General features: G+C 65.1%; 3 protein-coding genes across 10 annotated transcripts; 2 read left to right on the top strand and 1 right to left on the bottom strand.

The window, feature by feature from the left end:
- Window positions 1-398: 398 nt before the first annotated feature.
- Window positions 399-3,122, bottom strand: PPP1R15A (protein phosphatase 1 regulatory subunit 15A). Its single transcript, XM_030544854.1, has 2 exons — window positions 2,107-3,122; window positions 399-1,262 (listed from the first exon to the last, which is right to left on the bottom strand). Exons 1-2 carry the CDS (start codon window positions 3,094-3,096, stop codon window positions 855-857), a joined length of 1,398 nt encoding a protein of 465 aa, XP_030400714.1. The 5' UTR covers window positions 3,097-3,122; the 3' UTR covers window positions 399-854.
- PLEKHA4 (pleckstrin homology domain containing A4) lies at window positions 2,972-27,901 on the top strand. 8 transcript variants are annotated; one of them, XM_030544759.1, is made up of 22 exons: window positions 2,978-3,046; window positions 3,547-3,679; window positions 11,541-11,645; window positions 12,189-12,293; window positions 12,764-12,836; window positions 14,159-14,256; window positions 14,614-14,729; window positions 14,989-15,261; window positions 15,370-15,964; window positions 16,478-16,543; window positions 16,630-16,728; window positions 16,912-16,983; window positions 20,147-20,227; window positions 20,534-20,683; window positions 21,671-21,769; window positions 23,375-23,480; window positions 23,630-23,742; window positions 24,624-24,774; window positions 24,871-24,968; window positions 25,291-25,452; window positions 26,101-26,296; window positions 27,155-27,901. In XM_030544759.1, the coding sequence occupies exons 3-22, from the start codon at window positions 11,559-11,561 to the stop codon at window positions 27,739-27,741; spliced, it is 3,327 nt and encodes a 1,108-aa protein (XP_030400619.1). In that variant the 5' UTR covers window positions 2,978-3,046; window positions 3,547-3,679; window positions 11,541-11,558; the 3' UTR covers window positions 27,742-27,901. The 8 variants fall into 8 exon arrangements, with proteins under 8 accessions (XP_030400621.1, XP_030400619.1, XP_030400616.1 ...); XM_030544756.1 differs by lacking the exon at window positions 2,978-3,046 and adding an exon at window positions 3,090-3,180; XM_030544764.1 differs by lacking the exon at window positions 2,978-3,046 and adding an exon at window positions 3,090-3,180 and having other exon boundaries at window positions 25,291-25,456; window positions 27,155-27,264.
- On the top strand, window positions 4,874-7,175 carry LOC115641620 (LIM domain-containing protein A-like). The gene is made up of 2 exons (XM_030544942.1): window positions 4,874-5,212; window positions 5,484-7,175. Exon 2 carries the CDS (start codon window positions 5,585-5,587, stop codon window positions 6,566-6,568), a length of 984 nt encoding a protein of 327 aa, XP_030400802.1. The 5' UTR covers window positions 4,874-5,212; window positions 5,484-5,584; the 3' UTR covers window positions 6,569-7,175.

Here is a 27,901-nt window from a genome sequence, read left to right as displayed (position 1 = left end):
CCAGGAGTCCTGGTACCTCCCTACAAGAGGGAGTAGACTGACCCTGCCCCTCCCCACAGCTGGGGAGAGAACCTAGGAGTCCCAACCCCCCTGCCACAGCTCTGATCACCACTCCCCTCCCCAAGCAAGGGAGGGGGAAATCAAGGAATCCTGGTTCCTAGCACCTAATTGAAGTTTAAGAGGTTGATCAAAGCAGGCCTTGGGCCACTTATAAAATCCCCCCCCCCCCGAGAGTTGGGAGTTTTATTAATGCTTTGTGCTCTCTCTGCACCCCCTGAGGCTGCATTACAGAGATCAGCCTGCATCGAATGGCACATCCTGGCCTGAGATGGCCAGGAAATTCTCCCCCCTCAGATGCCCGGGGATTGGTTTGAACAGCACCACACAGAGCAAGCGGCCACGTATTAAACCTTTATTAACAGACTTGGAGCAGTTAAAGCAGCCCAGTGTCAGGGCAACGGGGGAATAAAATACCAGGAGGAGTCAGAAACACAAGGAAGGGTCTTCTTGAGAAATCCATTCTGCCCACTCCCCCCCCATACATCCCCCTATAAAAAAATAAAAATATTTAATCCCCACCCCAGCCAGAAAATAATTTAACAGTAATAAATACACACAACAGATTGGAGCATACACAGGTGGGAGACTGAGGTAGGTAAAGGGGTGTCATCCCCAAAGAAACCCAGGAGGCCTGGGTACCAGTTGCCCCCTGCTCTAACCACTAGTCCTCACTCCCCTCCCAGAGCCAGAGGAAGAACCCAGGAGTCCCAGCTCCCAGAGCAGCAGAGGGGAGCCTGGCTCCAGAGCCAGAAGGGTTAATGTGATCACCACTTGCCAGGAAGACAGTTTGTGCCCTAGCCTAGTCTTCCATCCCGGATGCCTGGGTCCTCCACTCCCCTGTAATCGGAGGGGAGGGGCATGTGCTTCCCAGCCTGTCCCTCCCGGACACCTGGGTCCTCCATCCTTTCAGAGCAGAGCTGGAGAGACATGTCCTGTGTCCCCTGCCCCTCCTTTCCCTCGTGGAGGGGGAAGGGCATCTCCTGTCCCGCTGGCTCCAGGGCTGCCCCGTGGATCCTCCTCCAGGCTCGGGCCCGGTGTCCCGGCTCCAGGCAGGGCCCTAGGATGGCCCCCAACTGCTCAATGCGCCGGTGGAAGCGGCTCCTGTCCCGGGCCAGTTCCTCCCAGGGCCCCCGGCGGGCAGCCTGGCTGGCAAAGGCCCAGACCAGCAGGGGGTGCACAGTGACAATGGGGGAGAATCGAACCTGGATGGGGGGAAGAAAGAGAGGGTGAGGGGAGAACCCAGACACTAAGGATATGGGGGAGAGGCCCAGCCACTAGACACACCCCCTTTCCCGAGCTGGGGAGAGGACCCAGGAGTCCTGGCTCCCAGCACCCCCTGCTCTAACCACTAGACACCCCCCCACACACACACTCTGCACCAAACTTTCTGCTCCCTAGAAGCAGCTGGTCTGAGCCAGCTCTCCCTGTGGGGAGGGGGAAAGGCAGCCAATGACTCAGTCGCTGACGTCACCCCCTTCCGGAAAAGCCCAGTGTTACACCGAAACCACCAGATGTTTCCTAGCAAAGGGGAGGGGGGGCTGCGGGTCAGGAGTGAGGGGCACCAGCAGGGCTGGGATGGGGGGAGCCCAGGGGCTGCGGGTCAGGAGTGAGGGGCACCGACAGGGGAGGGGGGGCGCAGGGCTTGGCTAGCACGGGCTGTGGGTTGGAAGAGAGGGGCACTGCGTAGCTCTTGCGGCAGGTGTGGGGTTGAGATGCCCAGCTAGGAGAAGCCCCCGCCCCCCCCCAGGACCCAGCAGGCCTGTTTCACTCCATTGCATAAGATTCCCCTGGTGGGAAGGCAGGTGAATCTGATGTCACCCCCTGAAATTACCCAGCAGGCCACTGGGTCTGTGCTTAGGGAAACTGATCAGAGGAGAACCCAGGAGTCCTGCCCCCACCCCCCTCTATCCACTAGACCCCATTCCCCTCCCAGAGCCAGGGAGAACCCAGGAATCCTGGCTCCTAGCCCCCCCCTGCTCCAACCACTAGACCCCACTCCCCTCCCAGAGCCCAGGAGAGAACCCAGGAGTCCTGGTCCCAGCTCACCTTCTTAGCTGTCCGGTTGCCCTCAGAGTTCGAGGTCTCCACCTTGATGGGGTCCCCGGCTCCCAGCTCACAGCACCGAGTCCTACTAGAGACACCCTGTCTCATAGGCCAGGGCTTCTCTGGGGGTTTCCAGGGGTCCCCTTTTTCGGCCTCAGAATCTGACCTGCGGAGGTAGAAGGAAACCCGGAATTCCTGGTTCTTGGGCTGTGGCGGGGTGGGGCCCGAGGGGGCCCCGGCCAAGCGTAGCGGGTTGAAGGGGTCCTGCCCACGGCACAGGGTCCCCCACAGCGCTTCGTTCTCCTCACGCCAGGCTTCATCTTCCGGCTCCTCTGAATCGGTCCAGTCTGCGCCCAAGCAGCCACCTCCATCATCTCCCTCCTCCTCGCTGGGCCAGTCTCCAGTGTCATCGTCGTCCTCCTCCTCCGAGGGGCAGTAGAACAAGGACAGGACATGGGGGTTCCTGGTGATGGGGTGCCCCAGGTCTGTGCCACCCTGCGGGCAGCTGGGGGTGTCTCCCCCAGGTGGCTTGAGGCCTCCTTCAGGTTTTCCACCAGCCCTGTGACATTCCCTGTACTGCGGGGACCAGGATGGACCATCCCGAGGTTGCTTCTGACCATCTCCAACCTCCTCCAGATGTTCCTCCATCTCCAGCCGGGCCATGGCCTCTTCCCCACAGTTCACTCCCTCCTCCTGGTCATGGGACATAGAAGGAGCTTGGGGGCTTCCCCCTGAATTCTCTCCTTCTCCCCAGTGGGGGGCTGGCCCCTGGGACGCAGCGGCACCAGCCGCAAAGTCCTCTCCTTCCTCAGGGGCTTCCTGATGTGCCGGGAGCGGGGTGGCCAAGCCGTGGCATGGGCGGGCCAGCCCACGGCTCTTCCTCCTCATCATCACAGCTACCGGGAAGCGATGCCAGTAACCCAGAAGTGACAGCACAGCCCAGGTGAGCACATCCAGGAGGCCACCCAGTTGTGGGGACAAGACGGGGAGCATCTCGAGCAGGCTGGAAGTCGCGGTTCCCTCGGGGGCTGGAATGAGGAAGGGAGACACGTCAGTGCCCGAGAATCCAGCGGCCAGGTGTGTATGTGGGGGGGATGGGGCATCGTTGTGGGGCTCCCAGCTCACTCTTTGGGAAAGTTCCCAGCCACAGACACCCCCCCCCTTCACCCAAGTGGGGGAAAGAACCCAGGCATCCCAGCTCCTATCTGCTCTATATTAGATTTCCCTAGAGCTGGGGGAAGAACCCAGGAGTCCAAGCTCTCCCAGCCCTGGCAGATGGCTCCTGAGTGCCATCACCTGGTACCATCAGCCCTCGGTAACCTGCAATGACTCAGAACGAAGAGGGCAGGGTGGCTGGGAGCCCGGACTCCTGGGTTCTGTCCCTGGCTCTCTGTGCCTCAGTTTCCCCTCTCATTTTTTGTTTGTTTTTTTCCTTTTGGGCAGAAGCACCAAGAGGCTTCCACGCCTCTGGAGTCTCGGGTTGAGTGACTGAGGGAGAGCTGAGCGTGTCTGGCTACACCCCAACCTGGAAACCGGGGACACGCACCCCCCACTAGGTCCCCAGAGCTGCAGAGGGGTGTGTCAGATCAGCACAGTTTCACTCTGGTGTTGGGGCTTAGGGCTAGATTGTGGGGGCTGTGATGCGGTGTGGGGGGGTGATCAGTGGGTGGAATAGGGATCAGTGTCAGAGGGAGGAGGGGCTGTGGGAGCACCCCTGGGGTGCTGGTATGCAGCCCTTCTGAAGAAGGGGATCCCCTGAAGAGTGGGGAAACACCCCAAGTTGACACCCCTCCTACAGCATAGCTTACCCCATTGCAGGGCACAGATCCCGAGGGGGAGAAATGTACATTGGGGTGTTGAATAAACAGGGGACAAGATCACCCCAATGTGGGGCACTTGGGGTCAGAAGGGGGGGGACTGAGAATAAGAGAGGGAACAGACCCCCCCCAAAACAGGACACAACAGGGTGGGGCCATTGACCAGGGAGTGGGGGGTGTACAGAGTCAAGGATGGGGGAGGGAGGAATGAGGTGAGGGGGTTCAGGGGGGAGGAGGAGTTTGGCTAAGGCAGAATAAGGGGTGCTGGGGCCTCAATTGAGCAGGGGGAGCACAAGGGTGCAGGTTGATTATAGAGGGAGTCAGTGGGGCAGGGAGACACTAAGAGGCGCAGAGGAGACTAGGGGGGTCAGTGGGGCGGGGGACGCTAAGGGGGGCAGGGGAGACTAGGGGGTCAGTGGGGCGGAGGACGCTACGGGGGGCAGGGGAGACTAGGGGGTCAGTGGGGCGCTAAGGGGCGCAGGGGAGACTAGGGGGTCAGTGGGGCGGGGGACGCTAAGGGGGGCAGGGGAGACTAGGGGGTCAGTGGGGCGGAGGACGCTAAGGGGCGCAGGGGAGACTAGGGGGTCAGTGGGGCGCTAAGGGGGGCAGGAGAGACTAGGGGGTCAGTGGGGCGGGGGACGCTAAGGGAGGCAGGGGAGACTAGGGGGGTCAGTGGAGCGGAGGACGCTAAGTGGGGCAGGGGACGCTAAGGGGGGCAGGGGAGCCGGATCAGGGGAAGCGGGGGGCTCCGTGCTGCCGGACCCCCAGGGCAGGGCATTGGGGGCCCCCTTACCGGCTGGGCGGGCGAGCAGGGCGCTGCAGCGGCGGCTCCATCGGGGCTGGTTGTTCTGTGGCTGGAGGCAGAAAATTGGGGGGAGAGGGGCGGGCGCGCCGGATTATATAGCGCTTGGCGCTGACGTCAGCGTGACGTCACGGGGCGGGGGGAGGGCGACAGCGGAACAGAGCCCGGCACGTGCCCAGCCACACACAACGCAGCGCGTGCCCAGCAGTGCAACACAACACAAGACACACAACCCAGCATGTCCCCAGCAGTGCAACACAACACAACATACACAACCCAGCATGTTCCCAGCAGTGCAACACAACACAACATACACAACCCAGCGCGTGCCCAGCAGTGCAACACAACACAACATACACAACCCAGCATGTCCCCAGCAGTGCAACACAACACAACATACACAACCCAGCATGTCCCCAGCAGTGCAACACAACATACACAACCCAGCACGTGCCCAGCAGTGCAACACAACATACACAACACACACAACCCAGCATGTGGCCAGCAGTGCAACACAACACAACATACACAACCCAGCACGTGCCCAGCAATGCAACACAACACAACATACACAACCCAGCACGTGCCCAGCAATGCAACACAACACAACATACACAACCCAGCATGTTCCCAGCAGTGCAACACAACATACACAACACAACATACACTACCTAGCATGTTCCCAGCAGTGCAACACAACACAACAGACACAACCCAGCACATGCCCAGCAGTGCAACACAACATACATAACACACACAACCCAGCACGTGGCCAGCAGTGCAACACAACACACACAGCCCAGCACATCCCCAGCAGTACAACACAACACACACAGCCCAACACATCCCCAGAAGTGCAACAATGCAACACAACATACACAACACACACAGTCCAGCACGTACCCATCAGTGCAACACAACACAATACAACATACACAACCCAACATGTGCCAAGCAATGCAACACAACACAACACAACCCAGCCCAGCAAGTCCCCAGCAGTGCGGTGCTACAAAGCAGAGCAATTGGAGACAATACAGGGCATCCCCAGCAACATGTACACAACCCAACCCAGCATGTACCCAGCAGTGCAACGCAACACGTACACAACACACAACAGAGCGCCACACAACCGCCTTCCCTAACACACACACAACAGTCCACAATGCAGTGCGTACACAACACAACACACACAACAGTCCACAATGCGCTACCTGCACAACATAGTGCAAGACAACAAGTCCTGATCCATCACAACCAGCACACACAGCCCCTCCCAATGCAACACCTGTCCTGCCCCACCCAACACAGCACAGCAGGGCAGCCAGAGTGCCACACCCTTCACACAGTGCAAACCATGGGGAACAAATGCCACACAACAGAGCAAATACACAACACAGTCACAGTCCAACACAGTCACAGTCCAATGCATGCACAACACACCAGTGCAAATGCACAACACAGTCATAATCCAACACACACAGCACAACGGAACAAATATACAACACAGTCACAATCCAACACAGCAGCCACACAACACAACTACATCCAACACAACATGCACACAACCCTGCCCAGTGCACACACAACAGAATCACAACACCACATACACAATAGAGCCTTCACACTACCATTGCACATATTACCCAATCAAAGCAACACAATCCCAAGCAATACGCAACACAGGCAATGCAACCACAAGATAGCAACTCAGCACAATCACAACCCGCTCCAGGAGCCTGCCCAGCACACTGAACACATACCACTCGACAATACTGGGCAAGCCCAACACCCACAACACCACAACCTAGCAAAACTCGACACAAAGTATCACCAGACAATATAACAACACAACACAACAGTAGGCACAGCACACAGCACAGAGGCCCCGGAAACACAGCACAACCCAGGGATGTTCAAACACACAGTGCAACACACAGTGCAACACAACACCCTCTGGCGGAGCAGCACAAAAGGTGAAACGGCATGTGGCACACAACACAATGCTGCGCTCCAGAGATATGCAACAACACAACCACCACTAAACCTCATACCGAACTAAACATTGTATATGTGGGAGCCAGGACCCCTGGGTTCTCTCCCCAGCTCTGGGAGGGGAGTGGGGTCTAGTGGTTAGAGCAGGGGGCTGGGAGCCAGGACGCCCAGGTCCTTTCTAGCTGTAAGCGACACAGGGGGTCCCAATTCAGGCCTGGTGGGGGGTGGCTTGGGATCCCCATTACACTCCTGTGGGGTTGGGGTTTCCCTTGAAATTCCAGGCCTCAGCGCACTTTCACTGTTAGTTTTCACTTTCACTTTTCGGGTTTATTTTTCTTCCGTTTTAAAAGTGGGGTGAATGGAGCTTTTTGTTTGCTTCTGTCCCAGGCAGCTGAAATAGTTGGTTAGGGGGTGGGGGGATCCAGGACTCCTGGGTTCTCTGGCCAGCTCTGGGAGGGGAGCGGAGATGGGTGGTTAGAACAGGGGGTCTGGGAGCCAGGACTCCTGGGTTCTCTGGCCAGCTCTGGGAGGGGAGCGGAGATGGGTGGTTAGAACAGGGGGTCTGGGAGCCAGGACTCCTGGGTTCTCTGGCCAGCTCTGGGAGGGGAGTGGGGTCTAGCGGTTAGAGCAGGACAAGGGCTGGGAGCCAGGACTGGGTTCTCTCCCTGGCTCTGGGAGGGGAAGGGGCTCTGGTGGTTAGAGCAGGGGGGTTGGGAGCCTGGACTCCTGGGTTCTGTCCCCGGCTCTGGGAGGAGAAGGGAGTCTGGTGGTTAGAGCAAGAGGGGTTGGGAGCCAGGACTCCTGGGTTCTCTCCTCGGCTCTGGGAAGGGAGTGGGGTCTAGTGGTTAGAGCAGGACAAGGGCTAGGAGCCAGGACTCCTGGGTTCTCTGTTGTGTCTTGTTGCCACCCTGTGCCTAAGTTTCCCTGTTTGTGAAATGGGATAATGTCCCCCTTAGGGACGCACCACGGACATTAACATGGTCCCCTTTATGGATCCCCACTACTCAGGGTGCACTTCCCCTGGCAAACCCCGCCCCCCATCTGCAGCGGGGTGGGAGGGGGGGAAGGGACGTGGCCAGACATGCAGCGCCCCCGGGAGCCACGGGCAGGTGCAGGGGCCGGGACACCGCCCTGTCCTGAAGGTGTCCGGCCACACGGGGGCGCCAGGTGCTCAGGCCAAGTGTGTGTGTGTGTGTGTGCGCGCGGGGGGGGGGAATGACCCTGTATCTGTGGGGTGCATGGGTCAGCGCCCCCAACACACACCCCTCCACCTCCAAGCATCTCTCTGGGTTCCCAGCCCTCCACGCTAACCCAGTCCCTCCTGAACCAGGAAGAGAACCCAGGAGTCCTGGCTCCCCCCCCCCCCCCCCTCTAACCACTAGACCCCACTTCCCTCCCAGATCCAGCGAGAGAACCCAGGAGTCCTGGCCCCGAGCTCCCCTGCTCTCTGTCCCCGCCCGGCCCTGGCGAGGCTGTGGTGGGAGGGGAGTGGACCGAGAGAAATTCTCTTTGTCCCTGTCTCCTCCGGGAGCCGGGCAGTTACTCCGGGCCGGGGTGGGGGGTAAGAAACAGCTCAGAGCGAGAAAAGGGGTGGCTGGAAATAGCGGGGGGGTGATGGGGATGGATAGATAGGAAGAGGGGTGTAGGGGGATGGAGGGCTAGAGGGGTGTAGCAGGACAGGGAGAGGGGGGTAGAAGGCCGGATGGTAGAGGGGTGTACGGGGATAGATAGGAAGAGGGTGTAGGGAGATAGGAAGAGGGGTGTAGGGGGACGGAGCTAGCGGGGTGTAGGGGGACGGATGATAGATGGGTGTAGGGGGCTAGGAAGAGGAGTGTAGGGGGACTGAAGGCTAGAGGGGTGTAGGGGGACAGATGGTAGAGGGCTGTAGGGGGACAGGAAGAGGGGTGTAGGGGACAGATGGTAGAGGGCTGTAGGGGGACAGGAAGAGGGGTGTAGGGGACAGATGGTAGAGGGGTGTACGGGGATAGATAGGAAGAGGGTGTAGGGAGATAGGAAGAGGGGTGTAGGGGGACGGAGCTAGCGGGGTGTAGGGGGACGGATGATAGATGGGTGTAGGGGGCTAGGAAGAGGAGTGTAGGGGGACTTAAGGCTAGAGGGGTGTAGGGGGACAGATGGTAGAGGGGTGTAGGGGGACAGGAAGAGGGGTGTAGGGGACAGATGGTAGAGGGCTATAGGGGGACAGGAAGAGGGGTGTAGGGGGACAGATGGTAGAGGGCTGTAGGGGGACAGGAAGAGGGGTGTAGGGGGACAGATGGTAGAGGGCTGTAGGGGGACAGGAAGAGGGGTGTAGGGGGACAGATGGTAGAGGGCTGTAGGGGGACAGGAAGAGGGGTGAGGATGGGGATGGACGGAAGAAAATAGGGAGAAAGGAAGGTGGAGTGAGGGGAGGAGGAGGAGGAGGAGGAGGAGGGGGAACAGGAAGCGGGGAGGGGGCAGGCGGCCGGGCTGGGGGGCCGAGGGAAGAAGGGGGCCAAGGGGGCAGAGAGGGAGCTGGGGGGGAGCGAGAGAAGGAGACAGGCACTGGCCCAGTGGGGTGTCGCTAAGATCCCACCCGAGCGGCCCGGACCCCAGCGTGCCCCATTGGGAGCCAGGTAAGAACTGCCCCCCAACCAGCCCCCCAGCCCAGCCCTGCCCTGCCCTTTCCCTCCACAGCGCTCCCCCATCTGTCCATCTCTCCTGGCATCTCAGGGTGGGGGGCGAAGAGCAGCTGGAATCAATGGGGCGGGGGGGTTGTGTGTCTGCCCCCCGCTCAGGCCCGTGGGCACGGATTCCTTAGGGGGGGCACATACCAGGCCCCGTCCCGGGCACCAGCTGGCATGGGGAGGGCAAGGGTGGGGGAGCTCAGGTTGGGGGGGGTCAGAGGGCTAAGGGAGGGGTGGGGGAATTTGAGGGGGTGATTTTCCCCTGTGGGGAGAACCCCACAGCTGTGGGGGGAGATGGGGGGCAGGCCGGCTGGGGGACACGGGGGCTCCAGCCAGGGCACTGAGCCAAGGGGGAGGGGCAGGGTGGGGATGCAGCTGGCGGAGGGGGGGGGGAAGAGGGAGACCAGGGAGTTTTGTCCTGCTCTGAATTCCAACTAAATACCGCGGGCCTGCTGGGGCCTGACGCTGTGAGCTTCCCCACAGCAGTGCCCCAGCCAGGGACCCCAATGTGTGAGCTTCCCCCCCAGCCAGGCCTGCTGGGGCCTGACGCTGCGAGCTTCCCCCCAGCAGTGCCCCAGCCAGGGACTTCTCCCGCCGTGTCCCAAGCCGGGGAACGGGTTAAATCCAGGCCCGCGGGGTCTCTGACCCCGGGGTGGGGCCGAGCCGTGTCGGATCAGGAATTCCTGGCTCCCTGCGCCCCCCGCCCCCGCAGGCAGCTGGTCCCTGTGTCCCAGCCGGCGCCGCGGCCGGAGCCGGGAACAGAACAGGCGGCTCTGTCGGCAGGGTCCCCCCGCCCAGTGCCCGGGGGTGCGCTGGGCTACGGCGCCTCAGCTCCCGGCTTGATTGATCTGCAGTAAGGGGGGGCAGCAGGGCGTGCTTTGGGGGGCCGTGTAGGTGCCGGGGGTCGGGTTATAGCCGGGGGGTGTCACTAGGGGCTGGGAGTCCTGGGGGCCGGGGTATAGCGGGGGGGCAGGACCGTGTCTGGGTACCGGGGGTCCCAGGGGATGGGGTGTGGCGAGGGGGTGTGTTCTGAGGGTCCTGGGGGCTGGGGTATAGTGGGGGAGGGGGGCAGGATCGTGTGTGGGTATCGGGGGTCCCCAGGGGATGGAGTGTAGTGGGGAGATGGGGCTGTGTCTGGGTATTGGGAGTAGCCAGGGGATGGGATGTAGTAGGGAGATGGGGCCATGTCTGGGTATTGGGGGTCCCCAGGGGATGGGGTGTAGGGGGGAGATGGGGCGATGTCTGGGTATTGGGGGTGCCCAGGGGATGGGGTGTAGGGGGGAGATGGGGCCGTGTCTGGGTATTGGGGGTGCCCAGGGGATGGGGTGTAGGGGGGAGATGGGGCCATGTCTGGGTATTGGGGGTCCCCAGGGGATGGGGTATAGCAGGGGGGGCAGGACTGTGTCTGGGTATTGGGGGTCCCCAGGGGATGGGATGTAGTGGGGAGATGGGGCCGTGTCTGGGTATTGGGGGTCCCCAGGGGATGGGGGGTAATGGGGAGATGAGGCCGTGTCTCCATGCCAGTGGGTCCTGGCTGGGGGCACTGCTGGGGGGAAGCTCGCAACTTTGCACCGGCCTTTGCCATGGGGCCTTGCTAGCCGTCGCTCTCACCCCTTAGCACAGCCCCCACCCCAACTGTGCCCAGGCCTCCCACCCCCAACCCAATGCCCAGGCCAGGGGCATGAATGCCTCCATTCATCCTCTGGCCACCCGCCCCACCCCACCCCACCCCCGGGAATCTGGGTCCGCCGCTAGTTCAGGTCCTGCTTTGTTCTCCCACCCACAGGCCACCCTGGACCCTGCGTGCTGGGTCAGGGGAGACCCCAGCCTGTCTGCCTGCTGTGAGCTTCCCTGGAGCGGTGCCCCAGCTGGAGACCCCAGTGCTGCAAACTACCCTGCAGCAGTGCCCCCAGATGGAGACTCCAGTGCTATGAACCTCCCCACATCAGTGCCCCAGCTGGAGACCCCAGCTCTGCGAGCTTCCCCAGAGTAGTGCCCCAGACAGGCACCCTGGTGCTGCGAGCTTCCCTGAAGCAGTGCCCCAGGTGGAGACCCCGGTGCTGCGAACTTTCCTGCAGCGGTGCCCCCAGTCGGGGACTCCGGTGCTGTGAGCTTCCCCGCAGCAGTGCCCTGATGCCCCAGGCCCGTGTTCTGTTCCAGGCTCGCCCGCCGGGAGCCATGGCCGACGGGGAACGTCCCAGGAGCAGCCTGAGCCAGGCCAGCAGCGTCCTCACCATCTCCTCCATCAGCCTGGGGGCCGCCAAGGTATGAGGGGCAGGGCTGGGGCTCTGCCAGGGGTGGCCTGTGGAGGGGGGGCTCGACCCAGCACCCCCTGACCCCCACATCCATCCCCTCCTCTTCTCCCACCCACAGCTCCCACCTTAAATCCCACAACACCTACCCCCAAACCTGGGCCCCCTAGAGGGGACAGGCCCCACCTCCCATTCCCCGAGCCAGCCAGTCCCCACCCTGGGGCCGGATGGGAGCTGGCGCCCCCTAGAGGGGAAGGGCCCCGTGCCCCATTTCCTGCCCCCCCTGAGCCAGCCAGTCCCTGCCCTGGGGCCGGACGGGAACCAGCGCCCCCTAGAGGGGAAAGGCCCCGTGCCCCATTCCCTGCCCCCCGAGCCAGCCAGTCCCTGCCCTGGGGCCGGGTGGGAGCCGGCGCCCCCTAGAGGGGAAGGGCCCCGTGCCCCACTTCCTGTCCCCCTGAGCCAGCCAGTCCCTGCCCTGGGGCCGGGTGGGAGCTGGTGCCCCCTAGTGGCTGGTGTGGGGGGGGTGGGATTAAGCCTTTCTTGTCCGCCCCCCCAGCCGTCGCGCTCCCTGCGGAGGGTTCACACCTTTGGGAAAAGGGAAAATTCCATCAAGCGGGACCCCAATGCCCCCGTCGTCATTCGGGGCTGGCTCTGCAAACAGGTATGGGGGGGAGCCGGGGGGCTGCCTTTGGGGGGGACAGAGGCTGGTAGATTGGCGCCAAGGGGTTGTTAGGTTGGGGGGCAACGGGGGGGAGGTGATCGCTTGGGGGGTGATGGGGCACGGGGGTCTGGGCTGAGAGTTAGGGGGGGCAAGGTCATTGAGATGGGCATAGGGCAGGGACACTCAATGGGGCAGGGGATGGGGAGGGGCTATTAGTGTGGGAAAGTTGTTGGGGGGCCATGGGGGAGGAGCTGTTAGTTTTGGGGGGCTGTTGGGGGCAATTGGGCGCTGTTAGTGTGGGGGAGGGGCTGTTTTGGAGGGATGTTGGAGGGCAGGTAGTTTTGGGGGGATGTTGGATGTCATGGGCAGGGGCTGTTGGGGGGCACGGGGAGGGGCTGTTGGGGGTTCCCCCGCCCCCCCAATCGCTGCCGGTGCCCCTCACCCTGCTGTCGGGGCGGCTCTCGTTCCAGGACAGCTCCGGCCTGAAGCTGTGGAAGCGACGCTGGTTTGTGCTGGCTGATTACTGCCTCTTCTACTACCGAGGTACTGGCCCCCCAACCCACCCAGCAGGGGGCGCCGTGGGGAGTGGGGTGGGGAACTTTCCGGCTGTCCCAGCTCTGCCCTGCCCCAGCAGGGGGCGTCGTGGGGAGCGGGGTGGGGGGAGCTCCTAGCTGCCCCAGCCCTGCCCTGCCCCAGCAGGGGGCGCCGTGGGGAGCGGGGTGGGGGGGGAACTTCTCGGCTGCCCCAGCTCTGCCCTGCCCCAGCAGGGGGCGCCGTGGGGAGTGGGGTAGGGGGGGAGCTCCCAGCTGCCCCAGCCCTGCCCTGCCCCAGCAGGGGGCGCCGTGGGGAGCGGGGTGGGGGGGGAGCTCCCAGCTGCCCCAGCCCTGCCCTGCCCCAGCAAGGGGCGCCGTGGGGAGCGGGGTGGGGGGGAGCTACTAGCTGCCCCAGCTCTGCCCTGCCCCAGCAAGGGGCGCCGTGGGGAGCGGGGTGGGGGGGAGCTACTAGCTGCCCCAGCCCTGCCCTGCCCCAGCAGGGGGCGCCGTGGGGAGCGGGGTGGGGGGGGAGCTCCCAGCTGCCCCAGCCCTGCCCTGCCCCAGCAAGGGGCGCCGTGGGGAGCGGGGTGGGGGGGAGCTACTAGCTGCCCCAGCTCTGCCCTGCCCCAGCAAGGGGCGCCGTGGGGAGCGGGGTGGGGGGGAGCTACTAGCTGCCCCAGCCCTGCCCTGCCCCAGCAGGGGGTGCCGTGGGGAGCGGGGTGGGGGGAGCTCCCAGCTGCCCCAGCCCTGCCCTGCCCCAGCAGGGGGCGCCGTGGGGAGCGGGGTGGGGGGGAGCTCCTAGCTGCCCCAGCCCTGCCCTGCCCCAGCAGGGGGCGCCGTGGGGAGCGGGATGGGGGGAGCTCCCAGCTGCCCCAGCCCTGTCCTGCCCCAGCAGGTGGCACCGTGGGGAGCGGGGTGGGAGGGAGCTCCCGGCTGCCCCAGCCCTGCCCTGCCCCAGCAGGGGGCGCTGTGGGGAGCGGGGTGGGGGGGGAACCTCCCGGCTGCCCCAGCCCTGCCCTGCCCCAGCAGGGGGCGCCGTGGGGAGCGGGGTGGGGGGAGCTCCCAGCTGCCCCAGCCCTGTCCTGCCCCAGCAGTGGGCACTGTGGGAAGCGGGGTAGGGGGGAGCTCCCAGCTGCCCCAGCCCTGCCTCAGCAGGGGGCGCCGTGGGAAGCGGGGTAGGGGGGAACCTCCCGGTAGGGGGCGCCATGGGGAGCGGGGTAGGGGGGAGCTCCCGGGTGCCAGAGCCCTGTCCTGCCCCAGCAGGGGGCGCCGTGGGGAGCAGGGCAGGGAGAGGCAGCCCATTAATCCCTCCTTGCTTTTGGGGTCCCCCAGACAGCAGGGAGGAGGCGGTTTTGGGGAGCATCCCACTCCCCAGCTACGAGATCCGGCCGCTGCCCGGGGATGGGAAGAGCCGAAGATTCACATTCAAGGTCAGTCTGAGGGGAGTCAGTCTGGTTGGAACCCCCCAACCAGGTACCCCATTCGGGGTCCCCCACTTGGAGACACACAGATACCTGGTTTCTATTCCCCATCTCTGGGAGGGGAGTGGGGTCTAGTTGTTAGAGCAGGGGGGGCTGGGAGGCAGGACTCCTGGGTTCTCTCCCCGGCTCTGGGAGGGGAGTGGGGTCTGGTGGTTAGAGCAGGGGGGCCTGGGAGCCAGGACTCCTGGGTTCTCTCCCCTGTTCTGGGAGGGGAGTGGGGGTTAGGGGTTAGAGCTGGGGGGTGGTTCTCTGGAGCCCAAGGTCAGAGCCCTTCCCCACTAACCACCCCCCACATCTATGCCCCAGGCCGAGCACCGGGGGATGCGGACGTACCACTTCAGCGCGGACACCCAGGAGGACATGAATGGCTGGATCCGAGCCATGAGCCAATCTGCTGTTGCCGAGAGTGACCCCAGCACCATGTAGGAGTGGGGGGGTCTAGTGGTTAGAGTGGGGAGGGCTGGGAGCTAGGACTCCTGCGTTCTCTCCCCAGCTCTGGGAATGGAGTGGGGTCTAGTGGTAAGAGCTGAGGGGGGCTGGGAGCCAGGACTCCTGGGTTCTCTCCCTACTCTGGGGAGGGGAGGGAAGTGGGGTCTAGTGGTTAAAACCTGGGGGTGGGGGGAGCTGGGAGCCAGGACTCCTGGGTTCTGGAGTAAATATTCTCTGTCTCTCACCCCATAGCAGGAGCCGCCCCCCCCAGCTGCTCAGCCGGCCGGTGCCCCCCCCAGCCCGTCTCTTCGAGGAGATCCAGCTGCTCACGCCCGACCTGGGTCCCGCCAAGAGCATCGAGTCCTTGGAAATCGCTCGGCTCTCGGGGCCCCACTCGTCTGCGGAGAGTCTGTCTGTGACGGGCCGGGGGGTGCAGGGCGAGGGGGGGCGCCTGCCCAGCGGCCCTGTCCCACCCCCCAGCCCGGTCAATGGGGAAGGGCTCGGGGGGGAGCTGCAGGGCCTAAGGTAAGAGCCTCTCGCCCCGGCCTGCCCCAGAAGGGGGCGCTGTGGGGGGGGGGGCAGGGGTGCCTCACCGCCCGATTAACCCTTTCCTCTCTGCTCCTCTTCCCCCAGCTCTCTCTCGTCCCGCATCCTGCGGGGCCAGGAGACCTCGGCAGCCACACGCCCCCATCCCGGCCCCCCCAGGCCCTCCCCACCCCCATGCCCCCCTGAATTTGAACAGCCCCTCCTGGAGCCCCCCTCCCCCTGGGAGCCCTCCGCAGATGCCCAGTCCCACGTCCGCTCCTCCCGTTCCTACTCCCTTCCCCCCACTCCTGCCGAGCTCAGGGGTGTGCGGGGGGGCCAGGGGTGCGCCGGGGCCTCCTCCATGAGGGTCCGAGCCCCTGAGCTGGCTGCGTCCTGCGAAGAGCTCCCCCTGCTGGTCCAGGCAGGATCCAGCCTGGCCCGGCCCCACACCCCAGTGGGGCGGGTGGATATCGCCCCCGGGGGGGCCGCGCGGGGCAGCAGGACCCTCCCTGGGCACCCCCAGACCCCCGCCGACCGCTACGACGTGTGGCCCTCCGAAGAGCCCTGTGCCCGACCCCCTGGGCGCTACCCCCACAGCCCCCACCCCAGCCATTGCCTGGCACCACCCGGGACCCCGGCGGAGGAGAGCCTCCCGCAGACGGCCATGCTGGGACCTGCCCTGGGGAGACAGCCCCGGAGCCGGGTATGCTGGGGGCAGGGGCACTGGGCTGCAGGGAGTGGGGCGGGGGGGTCAGGAGGGGGCACTGGGCTGTGGGGGGTGAGGAGGGGGGTCAACAGGGGGCACTGGGCTATAGGGAGCAGGGCCGGGGGGTCGGCAGGGGGTGCTGGGCTGCAGGGAGCAGGGCCAGGAGGTCAGCAGAGGGCACTGGGCTGCGAGGTGCAGGGTGGGGGTCAGCAGAGGGTGCTGGGCTGTGTGGGGTGGGGCAGGGGAGTCAGCAGGGGCGCTGGGCTGCAGGGAGTGGGGGTTCAGTGGGGGTGCTGGGCTGCAGGGGGTGGGGTGGGGGGGTCAGCAGGGGGCACTGGGCTGTGAGGAGCGGGGTGGGGGTCAGCAGGGGTCTCTGGGCTGTGGGGGTGGGGAGGGGGGTCATCAGGGGGCACTGGGCTGTGAGGAGCAGGGCCGAGGCTCGGCAGGGGGGCTGTGCGTCGGGGTGGGGGATTGGCGCTGTCTGACCCCTATCTTCTCTGCCCCCTGCAGTTCACAGACCGGGTTTACCCCTCCTTGGGGGCCGCCCCATCCCGCGCCCGTCTCCACGGCCGATTGGTGAGTGACCCTCCTCCCGCACCCCCCTTCCTCTGCCCCCCCTTGTCCTCCCATCGCTGACTCTGTCCTCACCCCTTTCTCCCTAGATCTCCCCACATTTGGCCTCCTCTGGCTACCTCCACCTGCCCCCGCTGCCCCCAGTCACCAGCCGCCCCCTAGGAAAGAGGACCTCACTGGGAGCTCCGGTACGTACCCCCTGCCAAGTATGTGCCTCAGTTTCCCCCTCCATCCCCTGATCAGCCCCCTGCAGGGGCGCCTGTGGCTCGGCCGGCAGGATTCCGGCATGGGAGGTGGGAGGGGAACACGGGGGAGGGCTGGACGCCTGAGTCCTCTGCTCCTCACCCTCTTGGGGTTTTTTTCTCTCCCAGCCCCGGACTGTGGCCCCTCTGTCCCGGGACAGGACACTGCTGGCGCTGCCCAGGGCTGAAAGTGACACCGACGTGAGTGTGTGTGTGTGTGTGTGTGTCTGCGTCCTCTGACCCCCATGCACAGCGTCACGCATATGCCCCGGACACCTCCAAATCCTCCTCCGGATCAGACCCATGGGCCCATCTACCCCGGTATCCCGCCTCCCCCTGGATCAGACCCATGGGCCCATCTACCCCTGACACCCAGATCAGACCCATGGGCCCATCTACCCCAGTATCCCGCCTTCCCCCGGATCAGACCCACGGGCCCTTCTACCCCGGTATCCCGCCTCCCCCCGGATCAGACCCATGGGCCCATCTACCCCTGACACCCAGATCAGACCCATTGGCCCATCTACCCTGGTATCTCGCCTCCCCCCGGATCAGACCCACGGGCCCATCTACCCCGGTATCCCGCCTCCCCCTGGATCAGACCCACGGGCCCATCTACCCCTGACTCCCAGATCAGACCCATTGGCCCATCTACCCTGGTATCTCGCCTCCCCCCAGATCAGACCCACGGGCCCATCTACCCCAGTATCTCGCCTTCCCCCGGATCAGATCCACGGGCCCATCTATCCCTGACACCCAGATCAGACCCATTGGCCCATCTACCCCAGTATCTCGCCTCCCCCCGGATCAGACCCACGGGCCCATCTACCCCTGACACCCAGATCAGACCCACGGGCCCATCTACCCCAATATCCCACGTCCCCCTGGATCAGACCCACAGGCCCGTCTACCCCGACACCCAGATCAGACCCATTGGCCCATCTACCCTGGTATCTCGCCTCCCCCTGGATCAGACCCACGGGCCCATCTATCCCGGTATCCCGCCTCGCCCTGGATCAGACTCATGGGCCCATCTGTCACAGAATCCCCAGGCAATGCTCTGGAACTGCTCCCCACAAAGCCAGGCAGGACTTTGGGGAGCCTTCTCTCCCTCGGAGCAGACTGTCTCCAGGGCAAGAAGCTCACATGGCGTCACCTCCTGGGTCTTCTTGGAGCATTCAGCATCCTCTGCCCCTCCGTGCGCTTCCCACAGCGAGTCGCCCTGGCGGGGTCCTGGGGAAGCCACAGGGTCCTGCATCCCCACTTCACAGTCAGACCTGACTCTCAGCCAGCCAGTAACACAGAGGTTTATTTGATGACAGGAACAGGGTCTAAACTAGAACTTGTAGGTACAGAGAACAGGACCCCTCGGCTGGGTCCATTCTGGGGGGCAGTGAGCCAGACCCCCACGTCTGAACTTCACTCCTCGTCCTGTTGTACAGACAAAACTACACAGGATCTTTTCAGGGGGCAAGACAAAGATGCCACATTTATTATGATAATTTGATTTATGACTAATAACAAATATTTTAATTCTTATACACACACATTATACCTAATACACACACACACGTCAGATGTTCTGCAGCTGCTGCACAGTTACCAGTCCTGAAGATCGCTTGAGTTCGTGGCTCGAGTTTGCAGCTTGGGTTGGTATTTCGTGGCGGTAACTGGCCAGGAAAGCCGGGCACAAGGACGAGCTGGGTCTCTGCTGGGCCTGCACCGATGTCCTTCCATGCTGGCAGCAGAATGTTACCCAAAGTCTCTCATCTCACCCTTCTTTTTTATAGGCTTTCAGTTTGGATTCAGAGTCCATAGGTCTTGCTGTGTCACGCTGCCTCTGGGTTTGGATTGATCACCCGTCAATTGCAGGCCTGACTTTCAGCTTTGAACCTGGCTTTGATCTTCCTTCTGTTATTCTTTTGTCCTTTTCTTTTTAGGGTGGATGCTTCTTACTTTGTTTAGGGCTGTTGTCTAGGTCTTCAGCCGGTGGGGTTTGACCTTTATCTCATCAGGACAGGCTGGGGCTGGAGGTTGATTCCGTCATCCATCCATACCTCAGTCACACATCTAAACTAACTAATAAGATTACAGCAGGGTCTGCACAAATGAAGGCTGGAGGAGGCTTTTACAAAATGGAGTGAGTGTTTTAAAATGGGGTTTGAATTCCAACATGGAACAGAAGTTACAGTGTAGGCAAGTGTAGTGTGGATGGTGAACAGAAGTTACATTAATAAATTAAAAACAATTTCATTTATCAGTTCTACAGTCCCCAGCCAGCTCCAGACTGACACCCCCTGCAGCCCCTCCTCTGCTCAGCCCCTTTCCCGGGCCAGGAGGTCACCTGATCCCTTTGTCTCCAACATCTTCAGCTGGCACCTTTGCAGGGGAGGGGCCCAGGCCATCAGTTGCTAGTAGACAGAGTGTCAGGCATTTAGGGGCACTGGCCCTTTGCTCTGCAGCAATCTCACACCCTTATCCCAACACCTAGATACTTAAGAACTGCCATGGGGACACTGAGGCACCAACGCAGTATTCAGAGAAAACATTAAGAACATTCCCAGTTCATCACACCATCTACCTCGGTATCCCACCTTTCCTGGATCAGACCCACGGGCCCATCTACCCCAGTATCCCGCCACCCCCTGGATCAGACCCACAGGCCCATCTACCCCTGACATCCAGATCAGATCCATGGGCCCATCTATCCCGGTATCCCGCCTCCCCCCGGATCAGACCCACAAGCCCATCTACCCCTGACACCCAGATCAGACCCATTGGCCCATCTACCCTGGTATCCCGCCTTTTCTGGATCAGACCCATGGGCCTATCTACCCCTGACACCCAGATCAGACCTATGGGTCCATCTACCCCGGTATCCCGCCTCCCCCCGGATCAGACCCATGGGCCCATCTACTCCGGTATCCCGCCTCTCCCGGATCAGACTCACGGGCCCATCTACCCCGGACACCCAGATCAGACCCACAGGCCCATCTACCCTGGTATTCCACCTCCCCTGGATCAGACCCACAGGCCCATCTACCCCTGACACCCAGATCAGACCCATGGACTCATCAACCCTGCTATCCCGCCTCCTCCCTGGTTTTTACAGCTGAGCATTTTCTGGTATTTGGCCATGCCTTGGGGACCTGAGACGCTCCCCTGGGACCCTTTTTGCCTGAGACGCCCCAAACCTGAACCCTATGTCTGCCCCACGCCGGTAAAATCCTGCCCCCCCCCCCCGCCCCCAGCAAGGGCACCATCTCCGGCTCGGCGCCACCTGGAGGCCGCTGAAACAATCTGGTTTTCTCACCCCCCCGCTCGCCCACCGCAGTATCTTTTTATCTTTTTGCTCCCACCCTAGATTCTTCTGACTAAACTCTGCGGCCAGGACAAACTGCTTCGGGGGCTGGAGGAGGAGACGGGGCAGCTGCGGGCTGAGAAGGTGATTTTGCTCTCCCTCCCCCAGCCTGGGCAAGGAGTCCCCATATACCCAGCCCCCGTGCCCCACCCCAGAGCCAGCCACATCCCAGCGCCGGGTGAGGGGTCCCTGTATACCCAGCCCCCGTGCCCCACCCCAGGGGAGGCAATGGGACATTAACCCTTAAGTGCTGGGCTGTTCGTAAGGGGGTGACCCAGCAGAGGAGGGGCCCAGGGGATTTCCCCCAAGACGGGGTGGGACGGCAGGACCTTGCCCACCCCCACTGGCCCCGCTCCACCATCCAAGGGGTAACTGGGTTGGACTCCCCAGGAGAGGCTGGAGAAGGCCCTGGAGCTGCTCCGGCACCAGCTGGACAAATGCCAAGGCCAGGAGCTGGCGGAGGAGAAAATCTGGTACCAGCAGAGGCGGCTGCAGGACGAGCTGGTGCAAGTGAGAGCCCGGCTCTGCGACCTGGGACTGGTGAGTGTGAGCGGGGCCACGCCCCACCCCAGAGGGGCCGCATCCCGGCGCGGGGTCCCCGAATAGCCAGCCCCCCGCCCCGCCCCAGAGGGGCCATATCCCGGTGCCGGGTCCCCGAATAGCCAGCGCCCCACCCCAGAGGGGCCGCATCCCGGTGCCGGGTCCCCGAATAGCCAGCCCCCCGCCCCACCCCAGAGGGGCTGCATCCCGGCGCCGGGTCCCCGAATAGCCAGCCCCCCGCCCCACCCCAGAGGGGCCGCATCCCGGCGCCGGGTCCCCGAATAGCCAGCCCCCCGCCCCGCCCCAGAGGGGCCATATCCCGGTGCCGGGTCCCCGAATAGCCAGCGCCCCACCCCAGAGGCAGCGGTGGCTCCAGGCACCAGCACGCCAAGCACGTGTCTGGGGCAGGAAGCCGCTGGGGGCGCTCTGCCGGTTGCCTCGAGGGCGGCAGGCAGGCTGCCTTTGGCGGCTTGCCTGCAGAGGGTCCGCTGGTCCTGCGGCTTCGGCAGACCTCCTGCAGGCTGCCGCCGAATCCGCCGGACCGGGGACCTCCCGCAGGCAAGCCACCGAAGGCAGCCGGCCTGCCGTGCTTGTGGCGGCAAAATATCTAGAGCCGCCCCTGCCCTGCCCTGTGTCCTGTGTAACCAGCCCCCCACCCCAGAGGGGCCCCGTCCCGGCCCTGTGTCCTGTGTAACCAGCCCCCCGCCCCGCCCCAGAGGGGCCCCGTCCCGCCCCTGTGTCCTGTGTAACCAGCCCCCCGCCCCGCCCCAGAGGGGCCCCGTCCCGCCCCTGTGTCCTGTGTAACCAGCCCCCCGCCCCACCCCAGAGGGGCCCTGTCCCGCCCCTGTGTCCTGTGTAACCAGCCCCCCACCCCAGAGGGGCCCCGTCCCGCCCCTGTGTCCTGTGTAACCAGCCCCCCGCCCCACCCCAGAGGGGCCCCGTCCCGCCCCTGTGTCCTGTGTAACCAGCTGTGAGTTTCCCGTTCAGGACAGCGACAGGGCTTGGGGAGATTTCGCCGCCCTAGAATACGAGCTGCTGACGCTGCGGGAAACGCTGGCTCAGATCCGACTGCTCGGGCACCCCCAGGTACGTCACCCCGCTAGGGCACCTCCACCTTGGCGCTGCGCTGGGGATTGGCCTGGGGGACTCCCTGCCACATGATTCCCCTGGGGCGAATCACTCAGCAAGTCCCTAAAGCAAACTGGGATTGTACAGAGGGTGCTGGGCTGTGGGGAGCGAGGTGGGGGGCTCAGCAGGGGCGCTGGGCTGAAGGGGGGTGGGGGGCTCAGCAGGGGGCGCTGGGCTGAAGAGGGTGGGGGGCTCAGCAGGGGGCTCAGCTGAGGGTGCTGGGCTGCAGGGAGCAGGGTGAGGGGATCAATCGGGCGCTGGGCTGCAAGGGGTTGCAGGGAGCTCAGCAGGGGCGCTGGGCTGCAGGGAGCGAGGTGGGGGGCTCAGCAGGGGGTGCTGGGCTGAAGGGGGGTGGGGGGCTCGGTGGGGGGCACTGGGCTGCAGGGGGTTGCGGGGGGCTCAGCAGGGGGCGCTGGGATGCAGGGGGTTGCGGGGGGCTCAGCAGGGGGCGCTGGGATGCAGGGGGTTGCGGGGGGCTCAGCGGGGGGCACTGGGGGGCGCTGGGCTGCAGGGGGTTGCAGGGGCTCTGAGGGGGGCGCTGGGTTGCGGGGGGCTCAGCGGGGGGGCACTGGGGTTGCGGGGGGCTCAGCAGGGGGTGCTGGGTTGCGGGGGGCTCAGCGGGGGGTGCTGGGCTGCAGGCTGTTGCGGGGGGCTCAGCGGGGGGCTCAGCAGGGGGTGCTGGGTTGCGGGGGGCTCAGCGGGGGGTGCTGGGCTGCAGGGGGTTGCGGGGGGCTCAGCAGGGGGCGCTGGGCTGCAGGGGGTTGCGGGGGGCTCAGCAGGGGGCGTTGGCTACAGGGGGTTGCGGGGGGCTCAGCAGGGGGTGCTGGGCTGCAGGGGGTTGCGGGGGGCTCAGAGGGGGGTTCTGGGGGCGCTGGGCTGCAGGGGGTTGCGGGGGGCTCAGCGGGGGGCTCAGTGGGGGGTGCTGGGCTGAAGGGGGTTGCGGGGGGCTCATCAGGGGGCTCAGCAGGGGGTGCTGTGCTGCAGGGGGTTGCAGGGGGCTCAGTGGGGGGCTCAGCAGGGGGTGCTGGGCTGCAGGGGGTTGCGGGGGGCTCAGCGGGGGGCTCAGCAGGGGGTGCTGGGCTGCAGGGGGTTGCGGGGGGCTCAGCGGGGGGTTCTGGGGGGTGCTGTGCTGCAGGGGGTTGCGGGGGGCTCAGCAGGGGGCGCTGGGCTGCAGGGGGTTGCGGGGGGCTCAGTGGGAGGTGCTGGGCTGCAGGGGGTTGCGGGGGGCTCAGCGGGGAGCTCAGCAGGGGGTGCTGGGCTGCAGGGGGTTGCGGGGGGCTCAGCGGGGGGCTCAGCAGGGGGTGCTGGGCTGCAGGGGGTTGTGGGGGGCTCAGCAGGGGGTGCTGGGCTGCAGGGGGTTGCGGGGGGCTCAGGGGGGCCCTGTCCCCTCCCAGCTCTAGGGCTGTGGCAGCGCTGGCTGGGAAGCGGGGCCGGGCCCCCCTGCTCTGTCTGGACGATGATCTGGGAGCAGGCGGGACGCCGGGGTAGATGGGCCCGTAGGTGGCGCTGGGTCCAATGCTAATTGTTGTGCCGTGACCTTTGCCCTTTGCCCTTTGCCCTCAGGAGCAGGGGGCCGCCCAGCAGGAGCTGTGGATGATCGATGACATCACTGCGGGGTTGGGAGCCAGCCCCGCCCCCTACCCCCCCCCGGACCCCAGGACAAGCCCAGGTGCTGGCCGCAGTGTCCCAGGGTGGTGCTAGGGGGCGCTGGGCTGTGGGGGGCAGGGTGGGGGCTATGGGGGGCACTGTGCTGTGGGGGGTGGGGGCTCAGCAGGAGCCGGGCTGTGGGTCGCTGACGCTCTCTCGTCTCCGTTGCAGGCTTCTCTCTGGCTGCCTCCCCCATCCTGGAGCGCGGGGGGGGCTCAGCCCGGAGCCACCTGCCCCTCCTGGGGCCGGACGGGGGAGGCCAGGACCACGAGCCGCCACTCAGGGTGAGGGGCCTGTTTTCTCGGGGGGGGCAGCACCTAGTCCCTCACCCCCGGGCCACAGCCCCTGCCAGCCTGGCCCTGGGCTCCCCCCAGCTCTGCCGGTGCCCCTCACTCCCGACCCGCAGCCCCTGCCAGCCTGGCCCTGGGCTCCCCCCAGCCCTGCCGGTGCCCCTCACTCCCGACCCACAGCCCCTGCCAGCCTGACCCTGGGCTCCCCCCCACCCCTGCCGGTGCCCCTCACTCCCGAACCGCAGCCCCTGCTAGCCCGGCCCTGGGCTCCCCCCCAGCCCCGCCGGTGCCCCTCACCCCCGGGCCGCCGCCCCTGCCAGCCTGGTCCTGGGCTCCCCCCCAGCCCTGCCGGTACCCCTCACTCCCGACCCGCAGCCCCCTGCCAGCCTGGCCCTGGGCTCCCCCCCCGCCCTACCGGTGCCCCTCACCCCCGGGCCGCAGCCACTGCCAGCCTGACCCTGGGCTCCCCCCCAGCCCCGCCGGTGCCCCTCACCCCCGGGCCGCAGCCCCTGCCAGCCTGGTCCTGGGCTCCCCCCCAGCCCTGCCGGTACCCCTCACTCCCGACCCGCAGCCCCCTGCCAGCCTGGCCCTGGGCTCCCCCCCAGCCCTACCGGTACCCCTCACTCCCGACCCGCAGCCCCCTGCCAGCCTGGCCCTGGGCTCCCCCCCCGCCCTACCGGTGCCCCTCACCCCCGGGCCGCAGCCACTGCCAGCCTGGCCCTGGGCTCCCCCCCAGCCCTGCCGGTGCCCCTCACTCCCAACCCGCAGCCCCTGCCAGCCCGGCCCTGGGCTCCCCCCAGCCCTGCTGGTGCCCCTCACTCCCGACCTGCAGCCCCTACTAGCCTGGCCCTAGGTTTCTCTCTGTTCCCTCGCAGACTGTGCCAGCTGGCGGCCGAGAAGAGGACCGAGCAACAAGGGGAGACGCCTGGGTCTCCCAGCCCCCCCAGAGCCCCTCTAGAATGGGGGCCGGGTCCCCTGAGCTGGACGGAGGACGTCCCCTGCAGGAGACGGATGTTGCAGCATCAGGTGCGGGTCCCCCACCATGCCCAGGCTGGCTGGGGCAGCATTCGCCCTTCGTCTCCCTTTCCAGCCCCCTCTTTAACCCCTGCTTCTCCCCGCCAGGTCTCAGCTCACCTCCGGTCGCTCCCCAACAGCCCCAGAGCCCCAGCCCAGGCCCCCAGGAGCCCCGAGAGCAGAGAACCGAGGAGCTGCCAGCCAAGGTAGCTGGGTCCCCCCTTCCCCTGGGTGTCAGCGCGTGGGAGCCCGGACACCTGGGTTCTCTCTGGCTCTGGAGGGGAGCGGGGTCTAGTGGTCAGAGCAGGGGGATGGGAGGCAGGACTCCTGGGTTCTCTCCCCAGCTCTGGGAGAGGGGTGGGGTCTAGTAGTCAGAGCATGAGGGGCTGGGAACCAGGACACCTGGGTTCTCTTCTTGGCTTGGGGGGGGGAGCGGGGATTGTGGGTGTGTGGTTAGAGCAGGGGAGGGGGGAGACCTGGAAGCCAGGACACCTGGGTTCCCTCTCTGCCATTCTCTCCCCGTCCCAGGCGATCACCATGGACCCTCCTGGTCCTCACCGGGCCCGGATGAGCGTCCAGGAGCAGCTGGAGCGGATGCGCCGGCACCAGGAAGGCCAGAGGCAGCAGGAGGGGGGCAGACCGAACCCCTGGGGCTCCCGGCAGGGCTCGCTCCGGGCCAGCGCCAGCCGGGTGGGTACGCAGCCTGCGGGGAAGGGGTTGACTGGCTGCCAGGGGGTGGGGCATGTGCCGAGGCCACACCCACTGTGTCCCCAGACCCCCAGTAAAGCCCATATCTCACTCACCCTGGGAAAAGCAGGATGCTTGAGTTCTCTCCCTAGCTCTGCGAAGGTGTGTGTGTTGGGGGTCAGGTTAGAGCGGGGCAGGGGGCTGGGAGCCAGGACTCCTGCGTTCTCTCCCTGGCTCTGGGAGGGGAGTGGGGTCTAGTGGTTGGAGCAGGGGGAGGCTGGGAGCCAGGACTCTTGGGTTCTTCCCTGGCTCTGGGAGGGGAGTGGGGTCTAGTGGTTGGAGCAGGGGGGGGCTGGGAGCTAGGACTCCTGGGTTCTCTCCCTGGCTCTGGGAGGGGAGTGGGGTCTAGTGGTTGGAGCAGGGGGGGGCTGGGAGCCAGGACTCTTGGGTTCTCTCCCTGGCTCTGGGAGGGGAGTGGGGTCTAGTGGTTGGAGCAGGGGGGGGCTGGGAGCTAGGACTCCTGGGTAGAAGGTGGGTTCTGCTGTGGGGGGCAACACTGGCTAGTGAGGTGGGGTGGGTCTCCCCAGAGCTCGGATTCCTGGAGGGAGCTTCCCCCACGTTCACTTCCCCCTCCTAAAATTCCTCCTCCAGCTCCCTCTTCCGACTCACCCCCCCGACCTTGGGCCAGAGCCGACCCAGACCCACACGGAGCCTCCGTTGAAGGGGGGCCAGTCCGGAGGGCCCTGGGGCCGGTCTCCCCCACCCCTCGAGAGAGACCGTCACCGGGTCATCACCCTGGCGTACGCACTAGCCACAGAGGCCTCCGAACGCAGCAGACTCATCACAGGTAACGGGGCAGGAGCCCGGACTCCTGGGTTCTGTCCCCTCTCAGGGACCTCTCTTTCCCATCCCCCCCAGCACCACTCCCATCCCAGCTGGGAAAATAGCTAAACAAGTGAAGTGAGAAATGGCTGGAATCTGGTTCAGCTGTTCGGGGAATTTCTGACTCCTGCTGGCAGGTCCCTGGGGTGGGAACAGGTGGGGGGGGGGCGGGGGTGGTCCCTGGGGTGGTGGTGGGGGGGAAGGATGGGAAAGGCCACGTTTCTCTCTGTCTAATTCGTTAAAGCTCCCAGGAAAGAGACAGATGCCTGAAGGGGTCCCCATGTTCCCAGCCCCTGCACCCCACCCCAGAGGTGGCCGCATCTCAGCACCGGGGGAGGGGTCCCCATATAATCAGCCTCCCTGCCCCACCCCAGAAGTGGCTGCATCTCAGCGCCGGGGGAGGGGTCCCCGTATAACCAGCCCCCGCGCCCCACCCCAGAGGTGGCCGCATCGCGGCGCCGGGGGAGGGGTCCCCGTATAACCAGCCCCCCCGCCCCACCCTAGAGGTGGCCGCATCGCAGCGCCGGGGGAGGGGTCCCCGTATAACCAGCCCCCGCGCCCCACCCCAGAGGTGGCCGCATCGCGGCGCCGGGGGAGGGGTCCCCGTATAACCAGCCCCCCCGCCCCACCCTAGAGGTGGCCGCATCGCGGCGCCGGGGGAGGGGTCCCCGTATAACCAGCCCCCGCGCCCCACCCCAGAGGTAGCTGCATCGCAGCGTTGGGGGAGGGGTCCCCATATAACCAGCCCCCCTGCCCCACCCCAGAGGTGGCCGCATCTCAGCGCGGGGCGTGTGCGTCAGTGACTCTGGTCTCCTCTCTGCAGGGAAGAACCCGCCTGAACCCCAGCTGAGGGCCAATCCGGACCCACCCCCAGAGCCGCTGGATGCAGTGACCAATCAGCACGTGCTGGTTACTCCCACACTCCCCCGGGGGCACCCAGAGGCCAATCACGTCGAGGCCGAACCGTGTGGCCCAGCCAATCGGAACACAGCATTTAGCAGCAATTCAGTGCAGCGGGCGGCAGCGGCCAATCAGGTGTCGTCTGTTGCCGAGCTTTCCAATTGGTTCTCACCCTCGCCTGAAGCAGCCAATCACTCAGCACATCTGTCAGAAGCAGCCAATCCAGCATCACTCCTGTCCAAGGGGTCTCATTGGGCACCCCCTTTGCACACATTGGCCAATCAGACGTCGACCTCACACAAGCTGTCCAATCGGGCATCGCCTCTGCTCTGGGCTGCCCAAAAGGAATGTGGGGATTGGGCGGCAGAGCAAAGGATTGTGGGTAACAAGGGCATGGCCAATGGCAGGTGTCAGGGGCAGGGTGGGCGTGCTGTGCCCAGACAGGTGGTGGCGTACCTGGGTGAGGGGAGCCAGCCAATCAGGATCACCCTACTGCAGTCCAGCTTCTAGCCCATTGGCTGAGAGGGAGGGTCAAGTCCCACCCCCTCTGCCACGCCCCCCTGGGGGGGCTCTAAGGGGGGCTCAGAGGTTTGGGGTTCTGCTCCTCCCTGCTCTGCCGGTGCCCCTCACTCCCGACCCGCAGCCCCTGCTCGCCTGGCCCTGGGCTCCC

Source organism: Gopherus evgoodei, unplaced genomic scaffold, assembly GCF_007399415.2.
Source record: "Gopherus evgoodei ecotype Sinaloan lineage unplaced genomic scaffold, rGopEvg1_v1.p scaffold_35_arrow_ctg1, whole genome shotgun sequence".
Lineage (NCBI taxonomy): Eukaryota > Metazoa > Chordata > Testudines > Testudinidae > Gopherus > Gopherus evgoodei.
The sequence above is the reverse complement of the archived record's forward strand: the minus strand, read 5'-3'. Positions and strand labels throughout refer to the sequence as shown.